The sequence below is a fragment of the Tinamus guttatus genome, unplaced genomic scaffold (genome assembly GCF_059628265.1).
Source record: "Tinamus guttatus ecotype Peru unplaced genomic scaffold, ASM5962826v1 Tinamus_guttatus_pri_ptg000212l, whole genome shotgun sequence".
Classification (NCBI taxonomy): domain Eukaryota; kingdom Metazoa; phylum Chordata; class Aves; order Tinamiformes; family Tinamidae; genus Tinamus; species Tinamus guttatus.
In genome coordinates this window covers 1,426,399-1,451,031 of record NW_028288746.1, presented here as the reverse complement: position 1 = coordinate 1,451,031, position 24,633 = coordinate 1,426,399, and the positions used below count along the sequence as shown (strand labels likewise).

General features: G+C 42.3%; 1 protein-coding gene across 1 annotated transcript; it reads right to left on the bottom strand.

Moving 5' to 3' along the window:
• Positions 1–705: 705 nt before the first annotated feature.
• Positions 706–1,608, bottom strand: LOC148594712 (uncharacterized). Its single transcript, XM_088524603.1, has one exon. The coding sequence runs from the start codon at positions 1,606–1,608 to the stop codon at positions 706–708; it is 903 nt and encodes a 300-aa protein (XP_088380729.1).
• Positions 1,609–24,633: the final 23,025 nt, after the last annotated feature.

The window sequence follows — 24,633 nt, the reverse complement described above, 5'->3', positions numbered from 1 at the left end:
ATGGATTTGTCTTAGTATTGCTCAACTGAATTAACTGAGCAATAAAAGCACTGTTCACAAATAGCAGCAAATGCTGTCTATTTTTAGGTGACTTTTTGGAGGAAGAAATGGTTTAGCTGGCATGGCTTATGGTTGGACTCGATCTTGACGGTCTTTTCGAACCATAATGATTCAGGATTCTATGACTTGACTGGGATTTTTTGTTGTTGTTTTTAATATGATTGCTCCAAAAAAAGAATCAATTACCACATAATCTTGTTTCATTTTTAAATTGAACTTCAGAAATTCTCCAGTTAACTATTTAAAATGATGGAGATCTGATTAAATGCAGATAACAAAAATGTAATTGTGAGTAACAGTAAATAGTAGACTTCCAGGACCACCTGGCATGGGCTCAGAGAACACCAGGAACATTTCAGTCAAAGAGGCCCCAGTGGGTGTTTGTGTATAATCCACAAGAACTCTCCTTATTGACACATTTTGAAGAGAATTGCAAGTCAAGCCAAGAGAAATGAGAAACAAATAAGAAAAAAAATCAAAGATATTAAAAGTAAATATACAGCTAAAATAATAACCTGAACTTTTTGTTCTGTTTTTTCTTAAGCTCTACCAGGGCTTTATTAAGCTTCTAGGATGAGAGGACCCATCTCTGTTTCTGCATGCGCGTGCTGACATGTAGGTCCTGGCAGAAAATGCAGTTTTTCTTTAGATCTGGCCGACTTCTTGTGAAGCTCCATTCCCAGCGCCTGTGGCTGGGTTGTAATCGCCGCGGCCGTTGTCCTCCCGACTTTCAGGTAGTTTCTCCTGTCCTGGAGGGACATACATCTTTTTAAAGAGGGAAAACTTCTCATCCCACAGTGCTTCCACCACATCCCACAGTGCTCCTTTTTCCTCTTGAATGTTCTGATCATTTTCCCTGAAAGCTATGGATTCTTTCCACAGAATCAGTTTGTTCCTTGAGATGTTCATATCTTCCTCCCAGAAGATCTTGTCCTTTTTCCAGAAAGCTATGTAGTCCTTCCAGAAAGCCTTGTTCTTTTCTTGCATAGCTTCATTCTTTTTCTGCAGGATTTTGTTCTTCTCACGCATGACTTTATTCTTCTCTTGGATATCCTTAGTCTTTTTCTGAAAATCCCTGACTGCTTCCTGCCAGGCCTTATTCATTTCTTCAAGGTCCTGGATCTCTTCCTCGGCAGCCTTCATTTTCTTCTGGTATTCTTCAAGCTTTTTCTGAATGCTACTGACTTGTTCCTGGGAAGTTTTTGTTTTCATCTGGAAGTCCATGATCTTTTGCAGGAAGCTCTTGCTCTCCTCTAAAAATTTCTTGATCTCTTCCATGGAAACTTTGTTCTTCTCCCGGAAGGCTTTGATTTCCTTCCGCAAGGCTTTGGCTTTCTTCTTCTCCTGAAAGGCTTTGACCTCTTCATGGAAGTTCTTATTTGTGTTGCAAAAGTCTCTGATTTCCTCCCTGAAGTTCTTTTTCTCTTCCTTGAAACTCCTGCAAAGCTGCTTCTTGTGGCAGTTGGACAGCTCAGAATGGAAGTTCTTATTCTCTCTCTTTGGATAGCAGAACGGAGGTATCTCACTGCTTTGCTTTACCTGCTCCATCGTCTGCTCAGGTTTTTGCTTTCTTTCCATTACATTATAACTAACTCTGGAGAAACCGGGTGCCTGGAGCTGACTGGGTGAAGCAACAAGCCTTTGCAGTACGAATGTGTTGCTGTGCATGATGCTGACTGTTTTTCCCAGAGAAAGTGAGAAACTTGTAAAGACCCCTAAAACAAAACATGTAGCATTAGCTATAACTTCCATGGACTGTAATTAAGCTATATGAGGTAAAGAAACTGTCAAAACTGAGCAGGTCATTCTATAAATGCAGTATGAGTTAGCTTATTAAAAATTAGCCATGAATAGTTTTCAGAAGTGACAAATGATTTGGGTAACTATTTTCAGAGCTGAATGTGATGTACATGAAAGGAGCTTGTCTTGCAGTATGGCAATCATAATCACTAGTCATTTAGAATAATTTCAGGAGTGAGCCGTATATTATTTCCTCACCAATTCTGTTCCGAATAGTTTAAAACTGTGCTGTGATTTGCATAGTCAAATTTATTCAGTGATTATTGGCCAGTGCATGCTTTAATTTTAAAGGAAATTACAATTAAAGCAAATACTTATGCCTCTTATCTCTACTTCTAGCTTAAGGGTATTATGTGTGTAACATAAGGGAATGAACTGTCTTTCTTCTATGACTTACGTTTTATGAGATGATCTGAATTCTTTTGTGCAGGTGTTTAAATAGTCTTTGCTTTTGATCATTCTTTCAGGAACACTTTTGCATCTCCTGTGTTAGACCTTTTCTTGTAAAGCTTATGAATTGATGATTAAATGGAAATTTGCTGAATTTTTCACCCAATTCCCCTTTGTTTCACTGCATAGATGGCCCTTGTCAGCGTACCTGAGTGCAGGTGTTTGTACATGGGCATATAAGCAAGTTTTGCTTGTTAGCATAGTATAGTAATTTGAAGGTACAAATTCCTATAATTTGAAGTAGTAGCTACTTCTATTACTGTGTTGTTTGGGAAGTGGAGTTACATCTCCAGTAACATCACATTGTACAGAATGAGAAGCAACAGGTTCTCATTGTAATGGCTGGGAGAAAAATCTGCCGTTGTCAGCGTTCAGTGACCATCTCAGACTATACGTGAACTCTGCTGCTTGGAAGAAGGAGAAAACACTGGGCAGGTTTATCCAAGAAAAGCCTCATTTTGTCTCACAAAAGGTCTCAGAGTACACTTTACTGTGAAAAGCAGTTACGAAACCTTTCTCAAGAGGGGTGCAGTGATCAGCAGCTTCCTCTTGCACTCGCTAGCTCTTCAGACTGTGTGAATACTGCCTTTCAGGGATTCATATTTAAAACATATTGGAAGCTTTTTTTGTAGACTGGCTTACTTATTATCTTTCTCTCTTAATCAAATTTTCATTATTAAATGATGTTTTTCATGCATTGTAACTAACCTGCTTGTTTTGGACTGTGCTCAAGGCTCCTGTGCTGCCGTTGCTATCAAAGCTTGCACCCTCAAGACGAGAGTGTCATGGAGCATCTGGAGCCACCATGTCACATCTAGAATGCAAAGGAGTAGGAGCTTGCTAAACATTCAGTGGTTGTGAGGTCACACAATACTGCTTTTCCTTTAGCAACCAGCCTTTTACAGGATGCTGGGCCACCCCGGCAAGGTCTTATAGTGTCGCAAATGCTGGTACAAACAACCTAGTTCAAATGGCCTGGCAAATCTTGAGGAGTTTTAGCACAAAGGCCTGGTCAGAGAGTTGGGTACTCTGCATGAAGCCTCCCGTGACAGGGATAGTGCTGCTAGCTGACTCACAGACGGTGTCTCTTGCAATCGACCCGTTTCCAAGCTTAAAAAGCTTGGAAGTGAGCTGGCTCCTGGGGGTGATGCAGTCCATGAGTGATAATTCTGTTATGGTAATTCTACTCCGCAGCAAAGGTGGAGAGCTGAGAAGTGGGATGTGTCTGGGAATACGAACCAAAACCCCTCACCTGGCCCCTCACCTGGCCTCCTGCATGTCCACTTCGGTAGAATTTGGTAGCCTACTAGGTACATAAGGGAGGCGAATGGAAAGGCAGGAAAAATAGCTTTAAACTCTTATTTGTCGAAACTTTGTACCATATATTGTAAAAACTGTGACGAGTATTTTAAGAAGAAACTAGGTGCTCTGCTTTCTGAAAATCAACTTCGCTTGATTAGCTATCTCTGCAAGGTGCCCTTTGAAAATCTTTATATATGATACCTGAGGAGGATGTGTAAATGCTGCATTTCTAGAAAGCACTTTCACCATGAACATGACTACGTTGTGCAGGGAAATAGCTGGATCGGGTTGCTCAACTATTTTTGTTGTCACTATCCTTCTCTCAGGACTCTCTCTCTTACTGTTCTTTAAATCTGAACCAGGAATGCATAGCAGGGCACAGCTACCTGGCCAGATTGGTAAGTGAGTTAAAAGCACAATTCCATATCTACATATTTAAAAATCCAGAAAAAAATGTGAATATCCAGTATGAGGCTTCGGTTCAAGCCCTCACCTGAGTAGACACTGTTTGGGTGAAGAGCTTTGCGTTTCACCATTAATACTATTAACTGCAATAGCTTCTGCAGAACAACTACCACATGATCAGAAATCTTCACACAATGCATTTTATCTAGTCTGCTATGTATGCAGAGGCTCTCCTTTGCTTTCTTTACATTTCTTTTCCTTATTCCTGAAAATTCACCTTCATTTGACTTAGGAGTCTGTTAACTCTTCATGAAAATCAGCATGATCAGAGGATTCATGTAATGCTCTTTGTTATTTTTTCTAAATGAATTTCAGTAGCTCATTTCTCTGTCCCTACCCCAGGAACTCAAGGAATTCCATCAAGATCTTGAAGTTAATGGAAATCACTTTTATCCCTGTTGAGTAACAGGGAGAAAAGTTGTGAGGGAAATACAGCAGTGTACTCTTTTTTTTTTTTTTTTGCAGTGTATGCACATGGGTTGGGTTTCAGTGTTATCAGGCATAGTCAAAAACTGATGATCTTGGAAAACTTGATGGTTTTAGAGAATCTCTTAGTACTTCTCAGAAATCTTCCCTGAGATGCTGAGTTTCTAATTCTGGTGCAAATGTAAATTTGACGTTGAGGAAGAGATTGAGCCAGATGACCTCCAAAGGTCCCAATCTAAATTACTCAATGATTCTAATATCTGTTTTCAAATATTCTGCAGCAGGGTACTGCAAATATTTTTGTACCCAGCAAAGAACTGCTGGTCCTAAAATGTTGCTGTTTTGGCAGCTGAACAGTGCAGAGATTTCAGAGCAACTTTTGGATTAAGTCATCAAGCACGACATCTGCATCACCTCAGGCTAACATGAATGAACAAACACTAAAAAGTAATGTTTTACTTTCTCACTGAAATCAACATTTAATGAAATTATCCCAAAGAGAGACAAGTGTAGCTATGAGAAAAGTGGGGCTGTTGTATATCTGTGGTAATTATTCTGGAAACTTTAGTATCAGTTAGGGCTCCTTGATCAGAGCTCACTTTGGGCATGAGGAAGGAGAATTAGACAGCTGTGTTCCTTCTGGGGACAACAGACATGATTTCAAGGGAGTTTGCAGGGCAGTTGTATGGAGCTGTGAGTGTTCAGTCACTGTAGAAGTGGAGGCATTCTGTGTAGCCAGCTCAACTTGGCTGTAGAAGTGTTTCTGCATGTCTTTTAGGCATTTATTACACTGGATTGCTCTCTTTCCTGTGCCTTTGATCCCTTCCCTCTCCTTTCTTCTCTCTCTCTCTCTCTCTCTTTCTCCCTGCCCTTCTTTCCTTATTCCCAAAGAATTCATTTCATATGTAGGAACTGCCAGGAATGTCTGTATAATTATATCTGGAGAATTAGAATTTTCATATTTAAGTTTTATCATGATGAAGCTAAGATTTAGCAAGCCCACCATCTCCATCCACCAATAAGTGAGTTGGAGGGCAGCCGAATGCCTCTGCTGCATCAGAGCGATTGATCTGAAATGGAAGAGAATCGACAGAGGAAACTTGCCAAGAAAGGGTTCAAGAGTCCACACAACCACCAAAGCTTTATTAGCTTAAGAAGGCAGAAGCATTTTAAGTACCTTAAATATCAGTTTACAGCCAAAACAGTAGTTTATGTATGTTGGCTGTTTCCTTCAGTGGTGGTTTTACTTTGCCAGGAATCCCTGTTCCTCATTCCAGTGGTCCAACTCTTTCTTCCAGAGATCCAACCCAATTTTCCACTGGTCTAGATCCTCTCCCCAGATCTCCACTTCTTCTGTTAGTAGCGTCTTGACATTGACCCAAAGGATCATGCTTTTTTGCCAGAGAGTCATGTTCTTTTCCCAAATGGCCTTGTTTTTTTCTTGGAAGGCTGTAATCATATTCCTAGTCTCTTCCTGTAGTGACTTAAGATTTTCTTTCCTGATCTTCTTCCATTCCTTAAGGGCTTGGATTTCTTCCTGTAAAGCTTTTGCCTTCTCTTGTAAATCTTTGATTAGGAGAATTATTGTATTCTTGAAATAAACTGTTAGCTTGTAAGCAAGGAAGAGAGATGATCTAACAAATTGGGAAATCCTGAACTGCCACTTTGCAAATGGCATGTTCACAGGCCAGCGTGAGATGCAAAGTAAGCTTCTATAGTGGGAATTACAAAGCTAAATGACAAAATAATCATCCCATAGATGAGTCTGCAAAACAGAAAAGAATGAAACAAGTAATTTTATCAAATTTTTGTTGCAATGTCTGTGTAATTCATACGAAACATCATCCTATGTTTTAATTTGTGGATTAATAACAATAAGGACTGACAAAAGATCAAGTAGCCCAACTAATCATTGGAACTGGGTGTAGTTTAAAAAAATGAGATATAACAGCTGCTATGAATTTAACACTTATTTTTTCTTCTGTGATAAGGAAAACCAAAACTTTTCTAAGACTGCTTTGATGAAAGTTTTCCATGTTGCCCTGCTATTAGCCCTCCCTCAAGTCTCAAAAAACCTCCAAACCGAAAACAATAACAACAAAAAACAAAAGCAGCCACAGTAAGATGTTCTCTGCAGTGACAACTAACAATCTGCCTTTTCAGTTTGTCTGTTGCAGTGACTTCCTTCATGATGTAAAAAGTTTTATTTATAAAGGGAATCAGAAGTACTTTCAGGCATAGTTCTCTACTGTTACTGTTGATGTGTCAAGATATATCTAAAGAATACACTTTTGCAGAGCTAGGAGTTAGGGCTTGATGGAGGAATTACGAGATGAAATTTTATGACTCATCATAAGTGGGCCTGATTAGGGGAAAATGCTCCTAGCCTTCAAATGTGAGTATGAGCAGTAGCTATGGTTATGCTGTTACTGTTACTGCTGTCTTAGTGAAATAATACACACAAATACACACAAACCCCCTTTTTCAAAATGGGTTTTCAAATGGATTCTCTTCTGCAAGTCATCAGATAAAAGCCCAATGAAGTGACTTTCAATTTGTGTTTTGTATGAAGTCTGATCATCTGTAATTGGAGCTGAGCACATAATTAAATTTCTGGATTGGTGATTGAAACAGGAAAGAAATGAAAGGGAAGCAGACCAGGTATCTGAGAAGTGCAGGCTGCACATTTGAAATATATAATTCTATTTGAAAGAGAATATGTATTCTTTCTCCTGACAACACACTGTCTTGCCTCTATTTGTGATTTGGGCATGGCTGTCCTGTGAGTCACTGCTTTCCTGTCATAGCAGTAACTTTTTCCCCAGGAATGCTTGCTGTCCCCATGATGAAAGGTCAATATTGAAGAAAGGGTCTCCTGTTTGTTTGGCTTTTCTATACTTTGGATCTCCTGAGGGTCAGGAGAAGAACATACCAGTTCTTTTCTGCTAGTCCTGCCTCTTTTTTCATTTTCCTCTTTTCCTATTCTCCCCATTTCACTTAACACCTCTGCTGTGTGAGCTTCAAGAGATCTTGTGTAGGTTTCTGTGAGGTTCTTCTGCTGTGTTCTGGTGCATAACGAACCTGCTTGCTCCAAATTCACCTGTGTGTTTCCTTGCCACCAGCTCTGTGCATCCTCTGCAGGTGCTTCCTAATGAATTGTTGGGTCATTGCACTTGTGGTGATGTCATGTCTCAGGTTGGTGGTGCTAATTCCGCGGTGTGGAATATGCGTGAGGTGGTTCTTAGGGGACAGTACTAAGAGGAGGAGTGGCTCCGGGGAAGATCTGTCCTTTCTTGATGCTTTTTGTGGTGGCCTAGACACATCAGCAAGGCAGCCTCTTTTGCGTTACTGTTTTAAGTTACATACCCAACTTTAACACCACTGACATGGGCCTAGAAGTCCAGATGTAAATTTTCCATACGGTTGGAGTAATTAGAAGTCTGTGTCTTCTGCAATACCGCACAGGTTGATTTGAACGGAGCTGAGCTCCATTAGGGACCTTACTCTCAGCATCCCAAAGCAGGGGATGACAGAAGAACAGGGGATTTCCCAGTAAAATTGGGCAATGCTGAAGAGAGACACAACACAGACTGTGAAACTGCTGTACTTCTCTTAGGAAATGTAGAGGATAACAGAAAATGTCAAGGACTCGTTTAGAGCGCGGAAGATAATAAGAATAAAATAAGAGCCCCAGACAAGCTTAGTCTATTCTGTTTCCTTGCAAGTTCTTACCAAAGCGCACCATTAGGATTGGTGCAGGATGTGCTATGGAAGCAAAAATGTCAGGTTATTTTCCTGCATTTCTATTCCAAACAGAAATAAGACTGAAGAATGGAAAGAGCTCCGGTCCCGGGAATGGTGGAACTAACACTACCTTCCCTCTGGGATGCTCTCCTCCTTCCCTAGTGCTGCTCCAGCAGCCCTTTCCTCCCGCACGTTCAAATGCCACTTTTTGTGTCTGAGCTACTTGCTGGTGTGGCTTCAGGTTCTGCTCAACCTGACTGCACTTCTGACCTGGGTGACCTGAGACCTGCTCTTTCAGCTCAACTGCTTTCCCCAGCCGCCCCTTCGGAGGTTTCCTGACACCCCTTGCGTGCCTTGCAGGTGATGAGGCTTGTCGTGCTCCCCACCTGAGGGCACAGAAATGACCATCAGCAGCCACTGAAATACCGAGGTTTTGCCTATGAATTTCTGAGCTTGTGCCTTGACAAGGGGAAGTGGGTAATCAGAAACTCATGATGATGTTTTCCTATGGGAACAAGTCAGGGGTGCCTTTGATGGATGAGCTTTGGCCTCTAGGATAAGGATTTTCTCATAAACCAAGCGCTTTCTAGCGGAAAGCATGAAGGCAGCAAGTGCTGTGACACTCTGAGGGGCAGCAGCTTGGATCACGGAGTGAACCAAATCACTCTCTATGGGAGGTTCAAATTGCCCCTGAGAAACAGCATTATTTGCTCTCCAGCTTCCTCTTTAAGTCACCGTCTCTTTTGCTGATTTTCCCACAGGATCGTTGTTGCCTTTCTTAAAATACACAAAAGCCATCAAGGCAACAGAGTGTTGGTAGGGTTACGCCAAAGCCTTTAGATTAATGGGCAGATTTATTTATTATCCTTCATAAAATGAATGAAGCCGGCTCCTTGCAGCGCGTGCCCTCGCGGGGCTGGCTGGTAGCGCCATGAACGCTCTCCCCGCTCGCGTCTCGGGACATCTCCCTTGGGCACCCCATGATGCAGGGGGTTATTTATAGCTGCGCGAGCGAACACGTTGGTCTCGCTCGCAGGAGGGAGGCCGGTTCAAAAGCTTTGTGCCAGGAATTAAGGTCAATTGCCAAGGTAGGCTTTCTGCCACGTAATTATTAGAGAAATTTCTGTGTCGCACAAAGTGCTTTGCAGAACTAGCTAAGGGAACGGGGTGTAAGGACATGCAGAAAAGGCTCTGTGGCGCTGTTGGTCAAGTTCCAGAGAGCCTCAAGCACCTCCAAGGTCTCTGAATTGCCCCATTTTTAAGTCTCAGGGCAGCATCTAATCCTTGGGGTTACAAAGCAGTTTTCCCATCTCCACTGGTGAAGATCTTCTTTTCCCAGTCTCCCTGATGGGAGGTGGACATGCACTTTGGGAATGAAAACTGCAGCCTGCCTGTCCGGAGGTGTGCACCATGGATTTTTTTCAACGCCCCATTCCCAAATACTCAGTGGTATTTGGACAGAGCACTTCAGTAGCTAGTAAAACACTTGCAGGAAAAACGGTGTTACCAAGATTCCCAAAATGAGCATGACAAGTAAATTAAAATGCGTGGGCTGACATGTATCCCACAAACGAATTCCTCAGCTCTGAGAAACCTGAACAATTCACATAAATTGCCTCTTACTGCTGCTTCTCAGCAAGGATGAAATTAGGATATAGAAGGCAAACAAATTAAGGCTTGACCTATTCTGCAGATATTTTAAGTGGTTGGAAATAAAAATAGACAATATGGAAATAATACAGAAAGTTACAACTTTCTTCCACCTACTGCCTGTGCAATGTAATGCGGCCTGCAGGAGGGAAGTGCAGCCACTGCTTTGGCCGAGATGCTCCGACTGCAGAAGGGACCAGACCGAGAAAATCCTCGTAGATGCACAGAATGGGAGCTGTGGCATCTGTATCTCCAGTTTATTAATCTGATTGCTGTTTAAACTTGTCATTGAAGGAATCACTGAATGTCATGGTCCAGTGAGACTTGGATGCTTGAAATATTAGATCCTGCCTTCTCCTCTCCAAGCTCCCATTTTGGCTGGACCATCCAGAAGTGCTTTGCTTTCTTCTGTGCTCCCTAACGTTGCACTTCACCCTCTGTCTAAAGCTACTGTTGTGCCCTTACCAATCTGTGAAGGTCACCAGGATTCAGCCTGGCCTGTTCGCATTTGGCTACATGGGTCCCTCTTATGCTCCTCAAATCCTCCAGTCCCTTATTCCTTCTCCCCAGCCCGTCTCCTCTTTTTAGGAGCCTCTCTATTTCCCTTCTGCTCCCTCTGTCGCGCTGCGAGTTAGGTTTTTTCTTTGGCGCTTCCTGCCTCTCTCTGCCCGCTCGCAGCGAGCCGGCTCATCACGCTGCGCTCTGCGTTCGCTGAACGCTCATCGCCTCCTCACGGCGCGGTGTGCGCCGTGCTGCGACTGAGCCCCAGCTCGGCAGCCCACCCCGCTGCTGCACGCAGATGGATGGCACCGGCAGCACCGCTCGCTGATGCAATAGCTCCTATAGAGAAAAATTTATAGGCATTTATAGCAATGTTGAGAAGCCGTAAGCTTTAGGCACGGGCTTGCACATTTCACACACGCATGTGAGCTGGAAGAGCAGCTGTGCTTTGAAAGTTCCTTTTATGCTGGCAGTAGCTTTGATTTACCAAAGCAATAATACAGTTTTAACGCCGATGCTTCCGCACCGGTTCCGTCTCTGGCTTCCTCCCTGTGCCTCCTCATCGCAGGGATAACGGCTCTGCGGGTCCCTACACTCCAGTGCAGGCATTTCATGGCAAAACATTTTAGCCCGGGCTCCTCAGAGGGACAACGTAATGTTCCAAATGCTTGGCCGTCGTTTCATTTCATCAGTCAGAGTTATCCAATGCTCATTAAATATTTGAGAAGAAAGCAGAAGTTAATTCAGCGGCACCAATCATCTCCCTGTTCTGGTGTATGATTGAAGAGGTGTGTAGAAGTGGGCAGGCCAGAAATTTAACCTACTTTAACAGGCATCTCCTTTAGTAGATCTTTTCTTCAAGAGCAGCTCTTTTCTCCCTCTGGCTTGTTGGCTTTTAACTCAGTGCTTTGCGGGAACAAAAAATCAATCACCAACAGGTGGTTTCTTGATCTTGTTCTGAGCAAGGCTTCAGGAGCATGCAGGCCGCCTGGCGATGATGCCCCAGGAAGCAAGAGAAGGCTCAGGGGCAGCGGCTGGTCTCTAAATTCCCTGACGACGATGTAGGCTCTTGCCCCTGCTCCTCAGCCAGAGCAGGGGGCAGCGGGGCTGCCACTGAGGTCTGTTTTCATACTCAGGCCATGGAGCAGGACCATGGCCATGATGTCGTGTCTCACGCTGGGGTCCATGTGCAGAGGTGCCCCAAGCAGAGCGGCTGGGTGTGTCACAAGTGGTACAAGGGATACAAGATGCCATTTGTGCTCATTTAGTTCCTTGGTGTCCCCCAGGTCACTTATAAAGTAAAGTGAGCAGTTTCCACTGGAGACAGCGTGGGTCATCCAAGGGTTCCTTTTCCTGTTGTCTCCCTGAATGTGGTCACCATAGTCCATGATGGAGGGAGACAAGAAAGGAAAGGTGTCTGAAATAGAAACTGGTGGGGAGGTTAGAATCAGATGCTCACGTGGAGAGTGGGTTTTATTAAGCACTAGGCTTGCTCTCCATGGAGGCACACGAGCTGTACAGTGACATATAGACCACGTGCCATGTGCTCTCCCTTGTGGATGCTGAGGAGCACGTGCATGTGCAGGAGCAGGGTGAGGAGGAAACCCAGCTTCTGAGAGCACCTGGGATTCGTTTTCTTGCTTGTAAATGCAACTGTTCTTAGCTGGGGATTCTTATCATAAACGGTGCGAATCCCAGGTTGTATTTTAGAGCAAATAAAGGCAGCGGCAGCAATATGAGCTGGTGGCCAGGTAGCCTGGGCTCCGTCGTCTTGCAGAGGCTCCAAGAGCAGCTGCACTGTCTTGGCCGCACTTTTATTCCCTCTCTAAGTTGATAATACAGGTCTTGGCTTCCTGGAATTTTTCATGCTGGCAGTGATTGCTACATTGCCAAGCACCACTGATTTCCCCCCAAAAATAAAGGCTTTCTTTTTCGATGATGACAAGCTTGAGATGTATCCCATAAGGGAAAAGTAACAGTTTTTTAACTACGCAATTGAGGTGCACAGCTAAGCTGGCATTTTCGATGTCAAGCTAATACTGTCTGGGTTTAAATGGACATGGATGGGACAAGTGCTTCTGTTTCAAACTCAGAAGAAATGTTTTGCTTCTCTTGTATTGTGCTTAAAATAAAATCAAGAAAAAAAGCATGAAGTCCACTGAACATTGTGTTTAGAGAAGTATTCCTGTGCTTGCATGTTTGTGCTGTGGCTTATTCGCTTATGAAGAGGATTGGCTTCTTGCCTCATGCCGTGCTGCTCGCACAGGTCTGAGAAGCCAGAGAAGGTGCTTGTTTTGCCCAGTCCTTTATGCATCGGGGCTTAACGGGCTTTTGAGGGAATGTTGAGGGATTTTTTTCGTTTGCTTGTTTTTCCTAAAGGGATAAGACATTTCCCAGTAGCAAGAGCTACATTTCAGTGGATCAGAGTACACATTCTCAATGTTCCTGTTGGTATTTCTGTGTCCGTTCGTCTCTTGTTTTCTTTTTTTTCTTTTCTCATCCATATAAATTGCCTTTCAAGTTTTTGCTATTCACCATGAAGACAGGAATGTAATAGAATAAGTCTAGGGTATGGGATCACTGAACTTTTCTCTACCTCTTGTATATAAAATAGTCATACTAATAGTTTTCCAGTTCCTTTGAAGCCTAGCTGTTCATTTGACCTTTAAAAATAAATTAGTGTAAGCTAGCTATTTTTAATGCTAGTTTTTAAATACTATTTATGTTTAAAGTTACCTGATACTTTCCATACTTATATGTAGGGGATTTACTCTTAAGATTTCCCTTGCTAGACATCTGTCTGCCTCTCTCTCTCTCTCTTTTTTTTAACTATATTTTACTGTGCTTTTCTAAAGCAGTCTAAAGCAAAGTCAGCTTTAATAACAGACTACTTAGGATTTACTAGGCAATCACAGTATTTTTATAGCTGGTTAAAACCTTAGCTGTTCAAGCAAAAGAACAGTATTTATCTTTGTAATAGATTCTAAGTAATTTATCACAATATATATTTTTGATAGAAATATGTCTTCTTCTGTGTTTTGTTTTTCCTTTTTGGCAGGTCATTTCCTTGGAATATGATTATTACCATTATCTAGCCCATAGAAGGGGAGAAGAATGTTTCTAACCTTTTGTGTACAACTTCCAAAGTGCCAAGGCAAGTGCTAAGTATTCATATTTTTTGCCCCCAAATAATAGATTTGCTTTAAATAATGAGAGTATCTTTCTAAATGAGGTTTCTTCTTCTTCCTCTTTTTTTTTCTTTGTTTCTAAACTTTTACATTCACAGTTACAGTTATTTAACTGTAAGGTTAAATCAAGGTATCAAGGTATCTAAAAATGTTCTTTTCAGCAAGAAAAAACAGGCAATCAGATAACAGATAACAGTCATCAGATCATCTGAATCTAGGAGCTGTGGCTTGCTAAAAGACTAAATGCTATGAAATCTGAAATGAAATAACAGTAATGAACAAATGAGCTCGATCTTGGGTCTTATAAAGCACTGCAAACCCTCTTGTGAATCTGTAAGTGCTTCAGATAACAATGCAAAACATAATTTTTTTCTTGAAAAATTCTGCATAATGGATACAGGCTTGGAAGTCAAATGCAAATGAGCAAAGCAGTGTAATCCGCTAATGTGAAGTCCATTTGCTGAGTAAATATTTCAAAATGTAGTGTCTTCCAACTACATCAATAAAATATGTTTTGCAACTCAGAACTATAGCACTTTTGTTATCAGGTAAGAAGATCCCTCCAATGGCTTGGAAAGCTCCTGCAGTCCAGCTGTCTGTTGCATAGTGTCTTTTTTGGAACCGTGGCCCTTATGGAGACTTGAGCTGAAGCACTGGCCATGACTTCATGAATTTCCTGCAGTCCCACATAGAGACTTGGGTGTGTGTGGGTGTGGGTATCGGGTATCTAGTCGGATGCTGTGGCAAAAATGGAGCTAGACTCTTCCCGGAGGTGGCATAGCAAGAGGCAATGGTCACAGCTGGAACATGTGAAATTAGCAACGAGATAAAATGAAAAGCTTTTCCCTTGCAGTTATGGACAGACAGTGGAAGAGGGCCTTAAGGACGCTGTGGATTCACCTTCCTTGGAGGTAACCAAAGTTCAGCTGGACAACCTGAAGCCCTGAACAACCTGATCTAATAGGAGGTGCTTTGAGTTGTGAGGTTGGACTATGGACTTCCAGAGGGCCCATACAGCCAAAATTATTCTGTGGTAACTATGGTTCTGACCTTGATCCTTCATCTAATCATGACTGCTTGCTGCTGTTCCAAGAACATCTTTGTGGGACCAGAATATCTGTGTGGAACAGTTATATGCATAACTGAACAACTCCAATCCTGTGCTGATTCCTATATACAAATTCCCTTCTTCAAAAGTAGTAGGGAATGGCTGATTTCTCCCCAGGTTCCTTCCTACTCCTGGTTATTCTAAGTTGCAATGAGGTTAAAAGGAAACTGGAGGGAAGAAAATAACTTGTTGGTGTAAGTTACAGCTGCAGTTCTGACAAGTCTCCTCTTCTGTGGTGTCGTATCCTAGTTTGACACCTGCCCTTAACGAATCTGATCTTGCACCTGAAGCTGCTTTGACAGGAGAGTCAGTGACCTCCCAAGGTCCTTTCCAGACTGACTTATTGTACACTTCTGTGAATATCTACAAGAGGAGGAATAAAATAGGGATAAGGAAGTGATGTAAGTGTGTGAGAGCGTTAAAAATAAAGCTAAAGCTCTCTGGGCTCTGAGAGGGGCTGTTCAGAGGGATGCTGAACCCCAAAGCTCTACTCCTGTTTAAGAAGTGAGTGCTCATGGGAGTGGAACAGTCAATAGAACAACACTCATCAATACTTTCAAAAGAGTTAGGTCAAACTCACTTCCTCTCTTCTCGCCTGTCATGCAAGGAAATGAGATCAAATAGCCCCCTAATGTAACATGTGACTTGCATTCAAAAAGCTCCAGCCTGCCTCTATGACCTTGTGCTAGTCACTTTTCTCTGCAGTGTATTTAGATGGTGGATTTCCTGAGCAGCAACTGCTTTTTTTTTTTTTTTTTTTCCCGTGTCTTTGCAAAGTGTATGCAGCACTTTGAGATAGATAAAATAAGAGCCATATGGCATTGCTAATGTCAAGATTAGCGATGACTGAAGTACCTTCAGTGGAGTCGCTTGCTGGATTGGCTGGTACACTGCTGTTGTGCCTGTATCAAGGAGTTCCTATCAGGAGCTGTTATCAGAGAGAACAGAGGGGGCTTTGCACTTGTCTTGCTTGCATCCTCCCAAGCCTTGACAACTGCAGTCACTGCACTTCACGGGGAAACTTTGAAGTGGAAAGCTCTACTTCCCTTTTCTTGCTTCTTCCTGCTACCACTGCAGTTTCACCTTGCGTATAAATTATGCACCATTTGCTGTCTTGAAATTGTCTGGTGTTGAATTTCATGCTTTCCAATTTTTTTTTCCTTTCTGCTGCTGTTTAGGTCACTTTGTATGGTACGTCATTCTGACTGCTGTTTATGGGAATTTGATTTATTGCCTTTTCCTCCTGAATCTATCCAGTCTATTTATATATTTTGTTTTTCTCTCTCGCCCAGAACCACATTTTCCACACAAACCAATCTAGCATGGTTTTGAAAGAAAGTCAGTCCTTCCTGAATACAATCTGCCTCACATACAGTCATCAGTATCTTTTCAAAGAGAAACCAATTCAGCCAAGCTGATCTCTCTTATGTAATTTTCTCCTTTTTCTATTTCAATAACCTTAGAAGACTACTTGTACCATTCCGGCTTCAAAATTATTTCTCCAAATTCTAGAAGATATATCACACAGCAGTAGATCTACTCGGTCTTTGTACAGCAGATTGCAAACAACTTAGATGGGAAAGATTTCTAGGGCTGGTGGGGCCGAGTGGGATTCAGCTGCCTGGAGGAAGTGTCCGATGGGGTTGGTTGCTAAAGCCCCACATCTGATAGAGACCGAAAAAGGGTAATAGAGTAAGAGCAACCTAGTGAGGCAACGTGAAGTTCTGGGATTGGAAAGTGCACAGGTAAAATGCAAGGATTTTTCTTGCCGTACTCTGTTCTGGACCAACACACACTTCCAACTCACCCTTATCTTCAGTGGGTGATTCTAGTTCTGCCGATTCCAAGGGAATTGTTCTCTTTCAAAATAGGCTTGAATTGCGCTCAGAGGTGACACAGTATTTTGGAAATAAAGCTAGAGGTTGCTGTAAAAGCTGTCTGTAAGAAAAGCATCCCTTACACGTGCACGTGTGTGCAGGCACACGCTCACGACACTTACATCTGCTTTAGAATCGACACTGAGCAGCTGCTTTTAGATTCTGAGAGTGAAATAGAAGGGCTTCACGCGCTGTGTAACGTAACGAACCTCTGCCTAAGCTCCATGCCTGAAAGGATGTGTGTGTACGTGTTCATAAGACCAATCTGCAAGGACAAATTATTTTAAGTGCTTTGTTTTCATTTTTATGTGCCTCTTCCTGGGCTCTGTGAATGCTCGGGTGGGATCTTACCTAGGTGCTGGCTGTGTGGGAGGTGATTGCATGATTAGTTCCACATAACTTCTGCTTTGGATCTCAGCGGTGTGACTTAGAGTTCTCTGCAACCAGCTTTATATCAGTGTAGCTACATCAGCTTAGGGGAAGTTGCTCTCGATTTATGGTAAAAAGAGGGTGGGAATCAAGATGCAAGTCTTCTGATATTTAAAAGAGCAGGAGAAACATGGCCTTTTCTCGTAAAGTAACATCCCCAAGACCTACAGTAAGTGCGTTGTCAGTGCTTCCTGCCTTGTGTCTGCACTGGGGGCCAGCATGATGCGATAGGAAGGACTGGCCAGGGTGCAGCTGAGCTGAGTTCAGAGCTCTAATGCCAAGGGCAAGGTGCTTCCGTGCAAAAGGACTTGGTCTGTCAATGAAAAGCACCAGCTCAGTGAGACCTTGACTGTGTTTGGGTTCTGCTATAGCACAAAACAGACCCGGCACAAATGCTGCTGGTTTTAGTGCTCTAGAACTGATGGTTTTGAAGAGTCCCATCTCCTAAGCGCATGGAGGAGGAACGCTGCTGACTGGAGACCCTGTCTTGGAGCGTGGATTATACTTGGTATAATAGTCTTTTCCTCTGCCTGGCAAAAAGAAGCTAAATCTCAGTGCTGGGTTGTTCTGTGAGCAGTTGTTCATGCAGCAATTTCATTACCTAGCAGCAGAATCAGCCTATTAAGCATAGAATATGTTTCTAAGGGAATTGTTTCCTGGCCTCTAATCAAGTGGATTTTTAGTGCTATAATATCAGATTATTCAGTGTTGTTGTAAGGGTGCTCTACAATGGTTTTCTATTGTTACCACATCAACATTTCATTAATCTGAATGTTTATTATGCAATTTCAATTATCTGAGCCTTGCTTCTGCAGACATTTCTAACACACAGCTAAATGTTTAATTTATATATTTACCTGCTTTATATGAAAGGGAGGAAAGCTCCAAGTTCTAGTAGCCTGGCAGTGGAGAACAGCCCTGAAGTCTGCTGGAAAGGCTCCCCTAAGCTATATGCAGTAAATCCCTCAGCTGAATTGCTGATTTACCATATCTCTGCATTTGAAGACATGATTTGAAATTTAGGTTAAATTAATAGTAAACACAGCAACAACTTCAAAGAGTAATCTAGCCAGATGACTCACAGAATACCTCTGGGCAACGCAACCTGCTTAACACATAGAAAAAAAAGATTGAATTGTTTTTTTTTAATGATCAAAAATGACTTGCTGGGGTTTAGACCAGATGAATTCTTATCAGTATTCAGCACATTCCCCACAGACTCTGAAGCAATTAGGAAAAAGGAAACAGCCACAAAGAGTCTTCAATGCCATGTGCATTTTCGTGTGCATGCTTGAGTCTTCTTTTAGTGGGACAGTGCCTGTGTTTTAAGATAAATTATACGTAAATGCTAGGTCAGGGTTGGGAGCAATTTAGTAGAGGAACATGTGTGGTTGTTTTGTTGTTGTTGTTTTTGTTCGGTTTTGTTTTTGTTTTTTTTTAGGTGCCTTATCCTTTTCTACTAGTGAGATGATGGGTTTCAAGTGGAGCGAGTAGTTTCAAGGGAGTAGTTTGAATTGATGGCCAATACTGTGCTGGCTATATCCTGCAGACCAGATGTTTGGGAAGCAGTTGAATGTGCAGATTATTTAGCTGATTTCTCGGACATGTGGGTTCCACAGTTTTTAATGGGGTTGGCTATCAAACTGCTTAGAGTTAGAAATTTCGAACACGGGTAATGTATACCGTGCATGCTATGATTTTCATAGTCCTTCAAGATAATGAACAAAGAGTCTAATACGGTTGTATTTTGCCTCAATTCCTATGTATCCATATGACTTCAACACTTCTTTCAACTGCCCTAACTTTGTACTCTATGCAGGTTTTTATTTTGTAACTAGTAAACCTCAGAGTAGGGAAGTTAAAGCCCAAATAAGTCCTGAGAGCTGTAGTAAGCATATAAATACCATGATTTTTGTTGCATATCTTCACAAATACTGTTTTTTTTTATTGCATAGTCCTCATAGAGGAAAGACAAATCTCTGAGAAGCAGGGAGAGCCCAGCCTGGAGAGTGCAGCGCGCTGCGCCTCTGGGCTGCACAAGCAAGGCCACTGGCAGTCAGGAAGCAGCAGCAGGAGATCAGTGTATTCCCATGTAATTTACTACTCTGCAGGCATTTTAATGGGTAGTTCGGCACAAATAGAGTGACCTGCTAAGCAAGCACACCACTGAAAATGCACAACTGATTCTGAAGTCAACTAGAAATCAGCCTCTTCTTCCTGTACAAATATCAAAATGAATAATAACAAGTTTTTTTTCTTTTTCTTTTTTTTTTTTTTAAGAGCAGGAAAGATGTGATGGCAATATTGCTTTGATCTGTGTCTTCGAGGGAGCGATGACTGACACAGGCCTTCCTTCTGTTCCCAGCCTGCTGGAAGGATGTTTGCATCAGTGAAGTGCATGTTATCTGCTTTCACCGCATGATCCTCCTTCATTTCCTACTAGGCAAATATGTCTTCTATAGCAGATGGTGCGTGACTTGCAGTAGTCCGTCATGTTACAGGGAGGATGACCTGTTCAGAGATGTTCTCTGCATTTAGCAGTATGGGAAGACAATGGAGTTCAGCTCAAGCTACGTTTAACTTGTGTATTTTGAAAGAACTCTTCATTTAAGTGAATCTTATTGCACCTGCCCCAGGAACTGGGAGGAAAGGGCATAACATTTCCTATACTTGAATGCTACTGTCTCCTATTTTTTAAAAAAAAGACAATTTGTCATTATATTTTACAGCTCTCTGTCAGAAAAGCATTTTGCTTGGTTCACTGATTGGAAAGAGTCTTCATTCTTGCTAGCTCAGCTCCTTCTATTGTTTAAGTCACAATCTGATGGGAAATGAAACTTGTTTTTACGTTATAGTTGCTTGTCTTTGAGTATAACCACAATCATGTTTTGTGGTTATAACAACTACTTTGAATATATTGTAAGGAGGCAGGAGGAAGGAAGAACCTACTGCATTGCAGTCCAGAGCCTATTCCCAATTCCTGATATAATTTACTTACAATGAATTCTGCAAATTATTCATAAAACAACAGCAAGCCTCATTGAACAACACATCAGGGCTGCATGTATTTAGAACTATTTAAATGTGGTTTTTCCCCCCATAGATGAATTGTGTCTGCTATAAATGCTGCTAAAACAATACAGAGTTTTTTGGTGTAAAGTAGAATACAGCTGTCTGAAGTCAGTATCCGCCTGTTGACCTGGCGAATGCTGCAGGTTGTTTGGTCTCCAGTGACCTGCTCTGATATGGGCTACTTGTTTCTTCTGAAGACTTGCCAAACTGATATAACTCTGCAGAGACACAGGCGGAGCCATGCTCTACCCAAAGTTATTCTCAAGGCTGGGGAGAACACAGTAGGTCACCCATTTCATCCATCAGCAATTAAAAAAGGGTCAGCAGTACCGAAGTTTTATTAATATATTCTAGGATTGTGTCTATATTGTAATTTCACTGAACAGTGCAGGCCATGGACTGACTGGCTGGGGAGCAGCTCTGCCGAAAAGGATCTGAGGTCCTGGCAGGCAGCAGGCTAAACATCTCAGTTATTATCTGCCCCAATGCTTCCCAGGCCTTTTCCCTTCGCTTCCTTTCTGCTTCTATTTTCCCTTTCCACGACACAGTTTTGGTCTTAATATCCATCATGGATGGCGCTGTTCTCTGGCAGTAAAGACAACTTCATTCCTGTCTTCTGTGTGTCTCAGATCAAGGGCGCTCTGGGCAGCTTCCAGTGTCCTGCTCAGTGCAGCCTGTTAACGTCAGAGCAGCCGTGCCGGTGCCCTGGCTGTTCACGTAGCTCTTCCCTTTCTTTTCTCTTTAAATATTGAAGGTTTTGAACAGATCTCCAAAGAGATTCTCTCCTAGAGATGGACTCAAACGGTAAAATGAGATTTCAGGCAGTCCAATGTCTTAGCTTTATCTTTGCTTGGGATAAAGGTGGGGGAATTTGTAAAACTGCATCTCAATTTGAAGCAGGACCAGAGTGAGGCAGTGTTGAGGGAGGGCGAGGAACGATCTGGTAGGGAGCATTGAAGAAACATGAGATGCTAAAAAGAAAAATCCCTAGTATTTCTACCCTTAATGTTTAAAAGCTTAATTCAAAACTCGCTAAAGTCAGGGGGGATCTTTCTGCTGATATCAGTGGGGTTTAGATCAAGCTGTGCATGTTTAACAAATGGTTATTATGTTCCATTTAGGTAATTATCTCCTCCTCTCTTCTTTTTCACATTGCTTAAGTCTGCTTTGCCCACAGCATTATTTTGTATGCTATTTGTCTTTTTATCTCTCTGTTTCTCTGCCAGTGGCCTAACTTTAAATGGGACCTGGTTTAGCTATGTAATTATGTTTTCTGATTCTATGTAGAACATTAATTCATGTTTACAAATCACAAAGCCTGCGTATGTGCATTTAATGCCACAGAGGCTTAGAAAGCCAGTAAGAGAAATTAGAGGTTAGAAGTGTGGGACTTCCCTGAACTTTTTGTGCCCTATTCAGCATTTACTTTCTCAGCTTCCATCTTTTCAAGCCTTTGAAAATGTTAATTAATCAGATACTTTTTTTTCATGGGAGCAGGCCAGCGTAAGAGATGGAAGGAGTGTGTCTGAGCATAAGCACAGTAGACGCTCAGAGCCAGGTAAGTGTAAATCAGTGGTGTTCCATTAACTTCAGCAGATTCTGGTGATTTATGCCTCCACTGGCCAGCCCAAGTCAGTCTCCAGCATGAAAAAGACAATTTATAAGAAGCTGTGTGAGATGAGGTGACCACAGGACAGCCCCTTCCTGCCTTCTTGATGCACAACTTTGCACAAATGTGCTGTTCCAAGAGACATTTCAATAATACCTGGACTTCACATGAGTGAAGTTCTGTCATTGAGATGCTGTAAAGAATCAGATGCATGGTCTTAGAAATAAAACAAAAATACTTTTTCTGATATGATTTTCTGATAACCGAATCATGTTTGATGAAAGAGAAAGACCAAAAAAAAAAAAAGTCTTAGCAGCATAAATGTTTGCTGTTCATTAAATCCTTAGAGAAGTCCTTGAGTAATGTTTGGAAGTTGAGGAAGTCCCCAGTGTTTTCTTTGGATCTCAAGAGGTGATTTGGAGACCATTTGGAACCTTATTAGTTTTCTAGGGACTAATAAGTAGTACAATGAGCCATTTATAGGGATTGGATCCTGTCCTACACAGTTGTCAGCCCAAACCCCAGTTCAGCACTCTATCCTCGTCTAGCAAGTCATGATGCTTGAGGACATTTTAACTTTAATGGGCTATTGCTTGTGCGTATGTTTAAGTGCCTTGATGATATGGTGCAGTTGGAAGGAGAATGGAAGGTAGGAAATAGGAGCCTGGGCAAAACGAAGAAAGCAGAATAACAGAGATGGTGATGTTTGGTGGGGTGGAAAAAAAAGAGAAAGAAAAAAAAGGGCAGCAATTATACCTGGCTGTGTAGAGTAGATTTATATTAACTGGGATTTTTTTTTTTTAATTCCAAGGAGGGAGAAGCTTTAACCATACTGTTGTTTTCCAGGGCAGTGATCTTTACAGGAGAGCTCCCTAAAGTCATTTCCCCTAAATGATAATGTCCACCAGAGTGAGAAAATCATTATTTTCTCTCCAGCTGAGATGTCTAATTTTAGAATTTCAAGAACTTCACCAGAAAATTTCAGAAGGAACATGTGTCCTGAAAAAAGAAAAGGGAAAAAAAAGACATTCAAAAGTATGTTTTCAATTTACACTGAGGGGAGAATTAAACCTTCCTGCAAGTGCTAGAGCTATTTCAGAGATAGTGAAAGCAAAAGTTCACAGAATAAGTGAATTGGCCTGTGGGAGTCCTTGGCTCAGACCAAGAACCTTGACTTGGGTTTTAAAGCCCTCGCGACAGATGGTTACCCTAAGTACACGCACAGCTTCTGACCTAATGAATATTTAAAAGGAGACAGCTTAACAAGAGTGATTGAGGTCAGGGTTAGGGAAACTGCATGAGATTCTTGCTAGTTTGGGAATGGATAAATCTCATCTCTTTTCCTCCTGTTGTTGTCAGAAACATCTGCTATGGACCATAAGAGGTTCTTGCATGAAAAATACAGCAAAAATATGTCCCTTTCTGTAGAGAGTCCCACTTTAGTGAAGAAAAGAATCAGCAAGCAAATTCCCAAGTAAATTTTCTCCCTGCCCATTTATATGCATAGGTAGTATCTTCCTGCATAGTGCTATAGCACAAAGACTTGAGGAGGAAACTCAGAAACGTATCCACATTTATTTTTGTTTAGAGCTGTAGTGTTCAGTTACATGAAGCATTCAGTAAATGTTTTTTCAGTAAATGTTCTTTCAAGCTGCTGCAAAGGAGACTGCGAGACAGCACATACTAACAAAGAAATACATGATAATTTCCCACATTCATAAGGAAATCCATCTGATTTCTGTAAGCAAGCCTTTTTCTTCCTTGTAATTTGCCACGATTACGATTTTGTAATCCATGCATAGTATGCAGAGCTCCTGGAATCCGTCTGGCCTGTAAAGAGAGATTTTGACCCCTGATTTCATGACACCTGTGACGCTGGATGAACGTAGGAATGCAGAGAGGCAAGGCGTGCCTCTCCCCTGCTTGTGAGGCTGCTCCAGCTGCTACATCAGATAAGCAGAACCAGGGCTCCAACCTCTGTGCCCCACTGCCAGCCCAAGCAGACCCGGTTTGTGCCCCGTGACCTTCCAAAGAAGGTTCCCTGGGTGGGCAATGGGGGGCTGAGCTAGCAGGCTGCCCGAGGCAGCAGTAAGGTGAATGTGATTCCTCCTGCTGTCGGTATAAAATGTTCATACTTTTCTCCTGGTGTTTGTTGATAGGCAAAAGCTCTGTTCAGAGATGCATACTGAATTCTTTCAGCACCGCTTTGCCAACAGAGCACTGCAATAGTTCTCGGGTCATGTCTGTTGTCTGGAAAGTGCCTTAAATGACTCATCTCTGTTACTCAGCATCCTTACCTCTAAAGTGAGATTAAATATACTGATTTCCTTTGTGGAAAAAGTAGTTAAGAGCTAGCAGCAGCAAATGCCATCTAAGACTCACATATTTCTGTTACCACTGAAAGAGCAGGAGAAGACAAGTGCAGGAGAAGGTCAGAGAGCAGGCAGGGAGCTTGGACACGGAGCTGTCCCAAAGAGGCAGGCCGCAGTGTGAGGATGAGACAGCCAGCAGAGCCACATACCTTAAGAATGAGCCGTAGGTATTAGAGTGATCAAAGCCTGCGCTTCACAAAGAGAGAAGCTGTTGCTATGCCTGTGTGACCAGGAGAGAGCAGGGAATAGGAAGGCTGTGAAGTAGTGCAGGGAAGGGGGCAGCCCCTGGTGCCTGGCCCAGAGAAGGTACCGCTGCCATGGGTGTCCCAGATCGGCATTTAAAAAGCTTCCAACCATCTGTTTCCCTGGAGCCCTGGTCCGTGAAGTACTAAACGTACTTTACTTGCAGACAAATGTGTGTAAATCCACGTTCGTGATGCTGATTTACAGTTGGGCTTTTCTGCTTTGAGGATTTTTAAGTAAGTGGACACAAGGACCTGCTTGGTGCAAGGTGGTCTCAGTAACACGACTGAGGCCATTTGACAATTCCCTTCCATTCCCTTCCAAATCTCTTCCATTG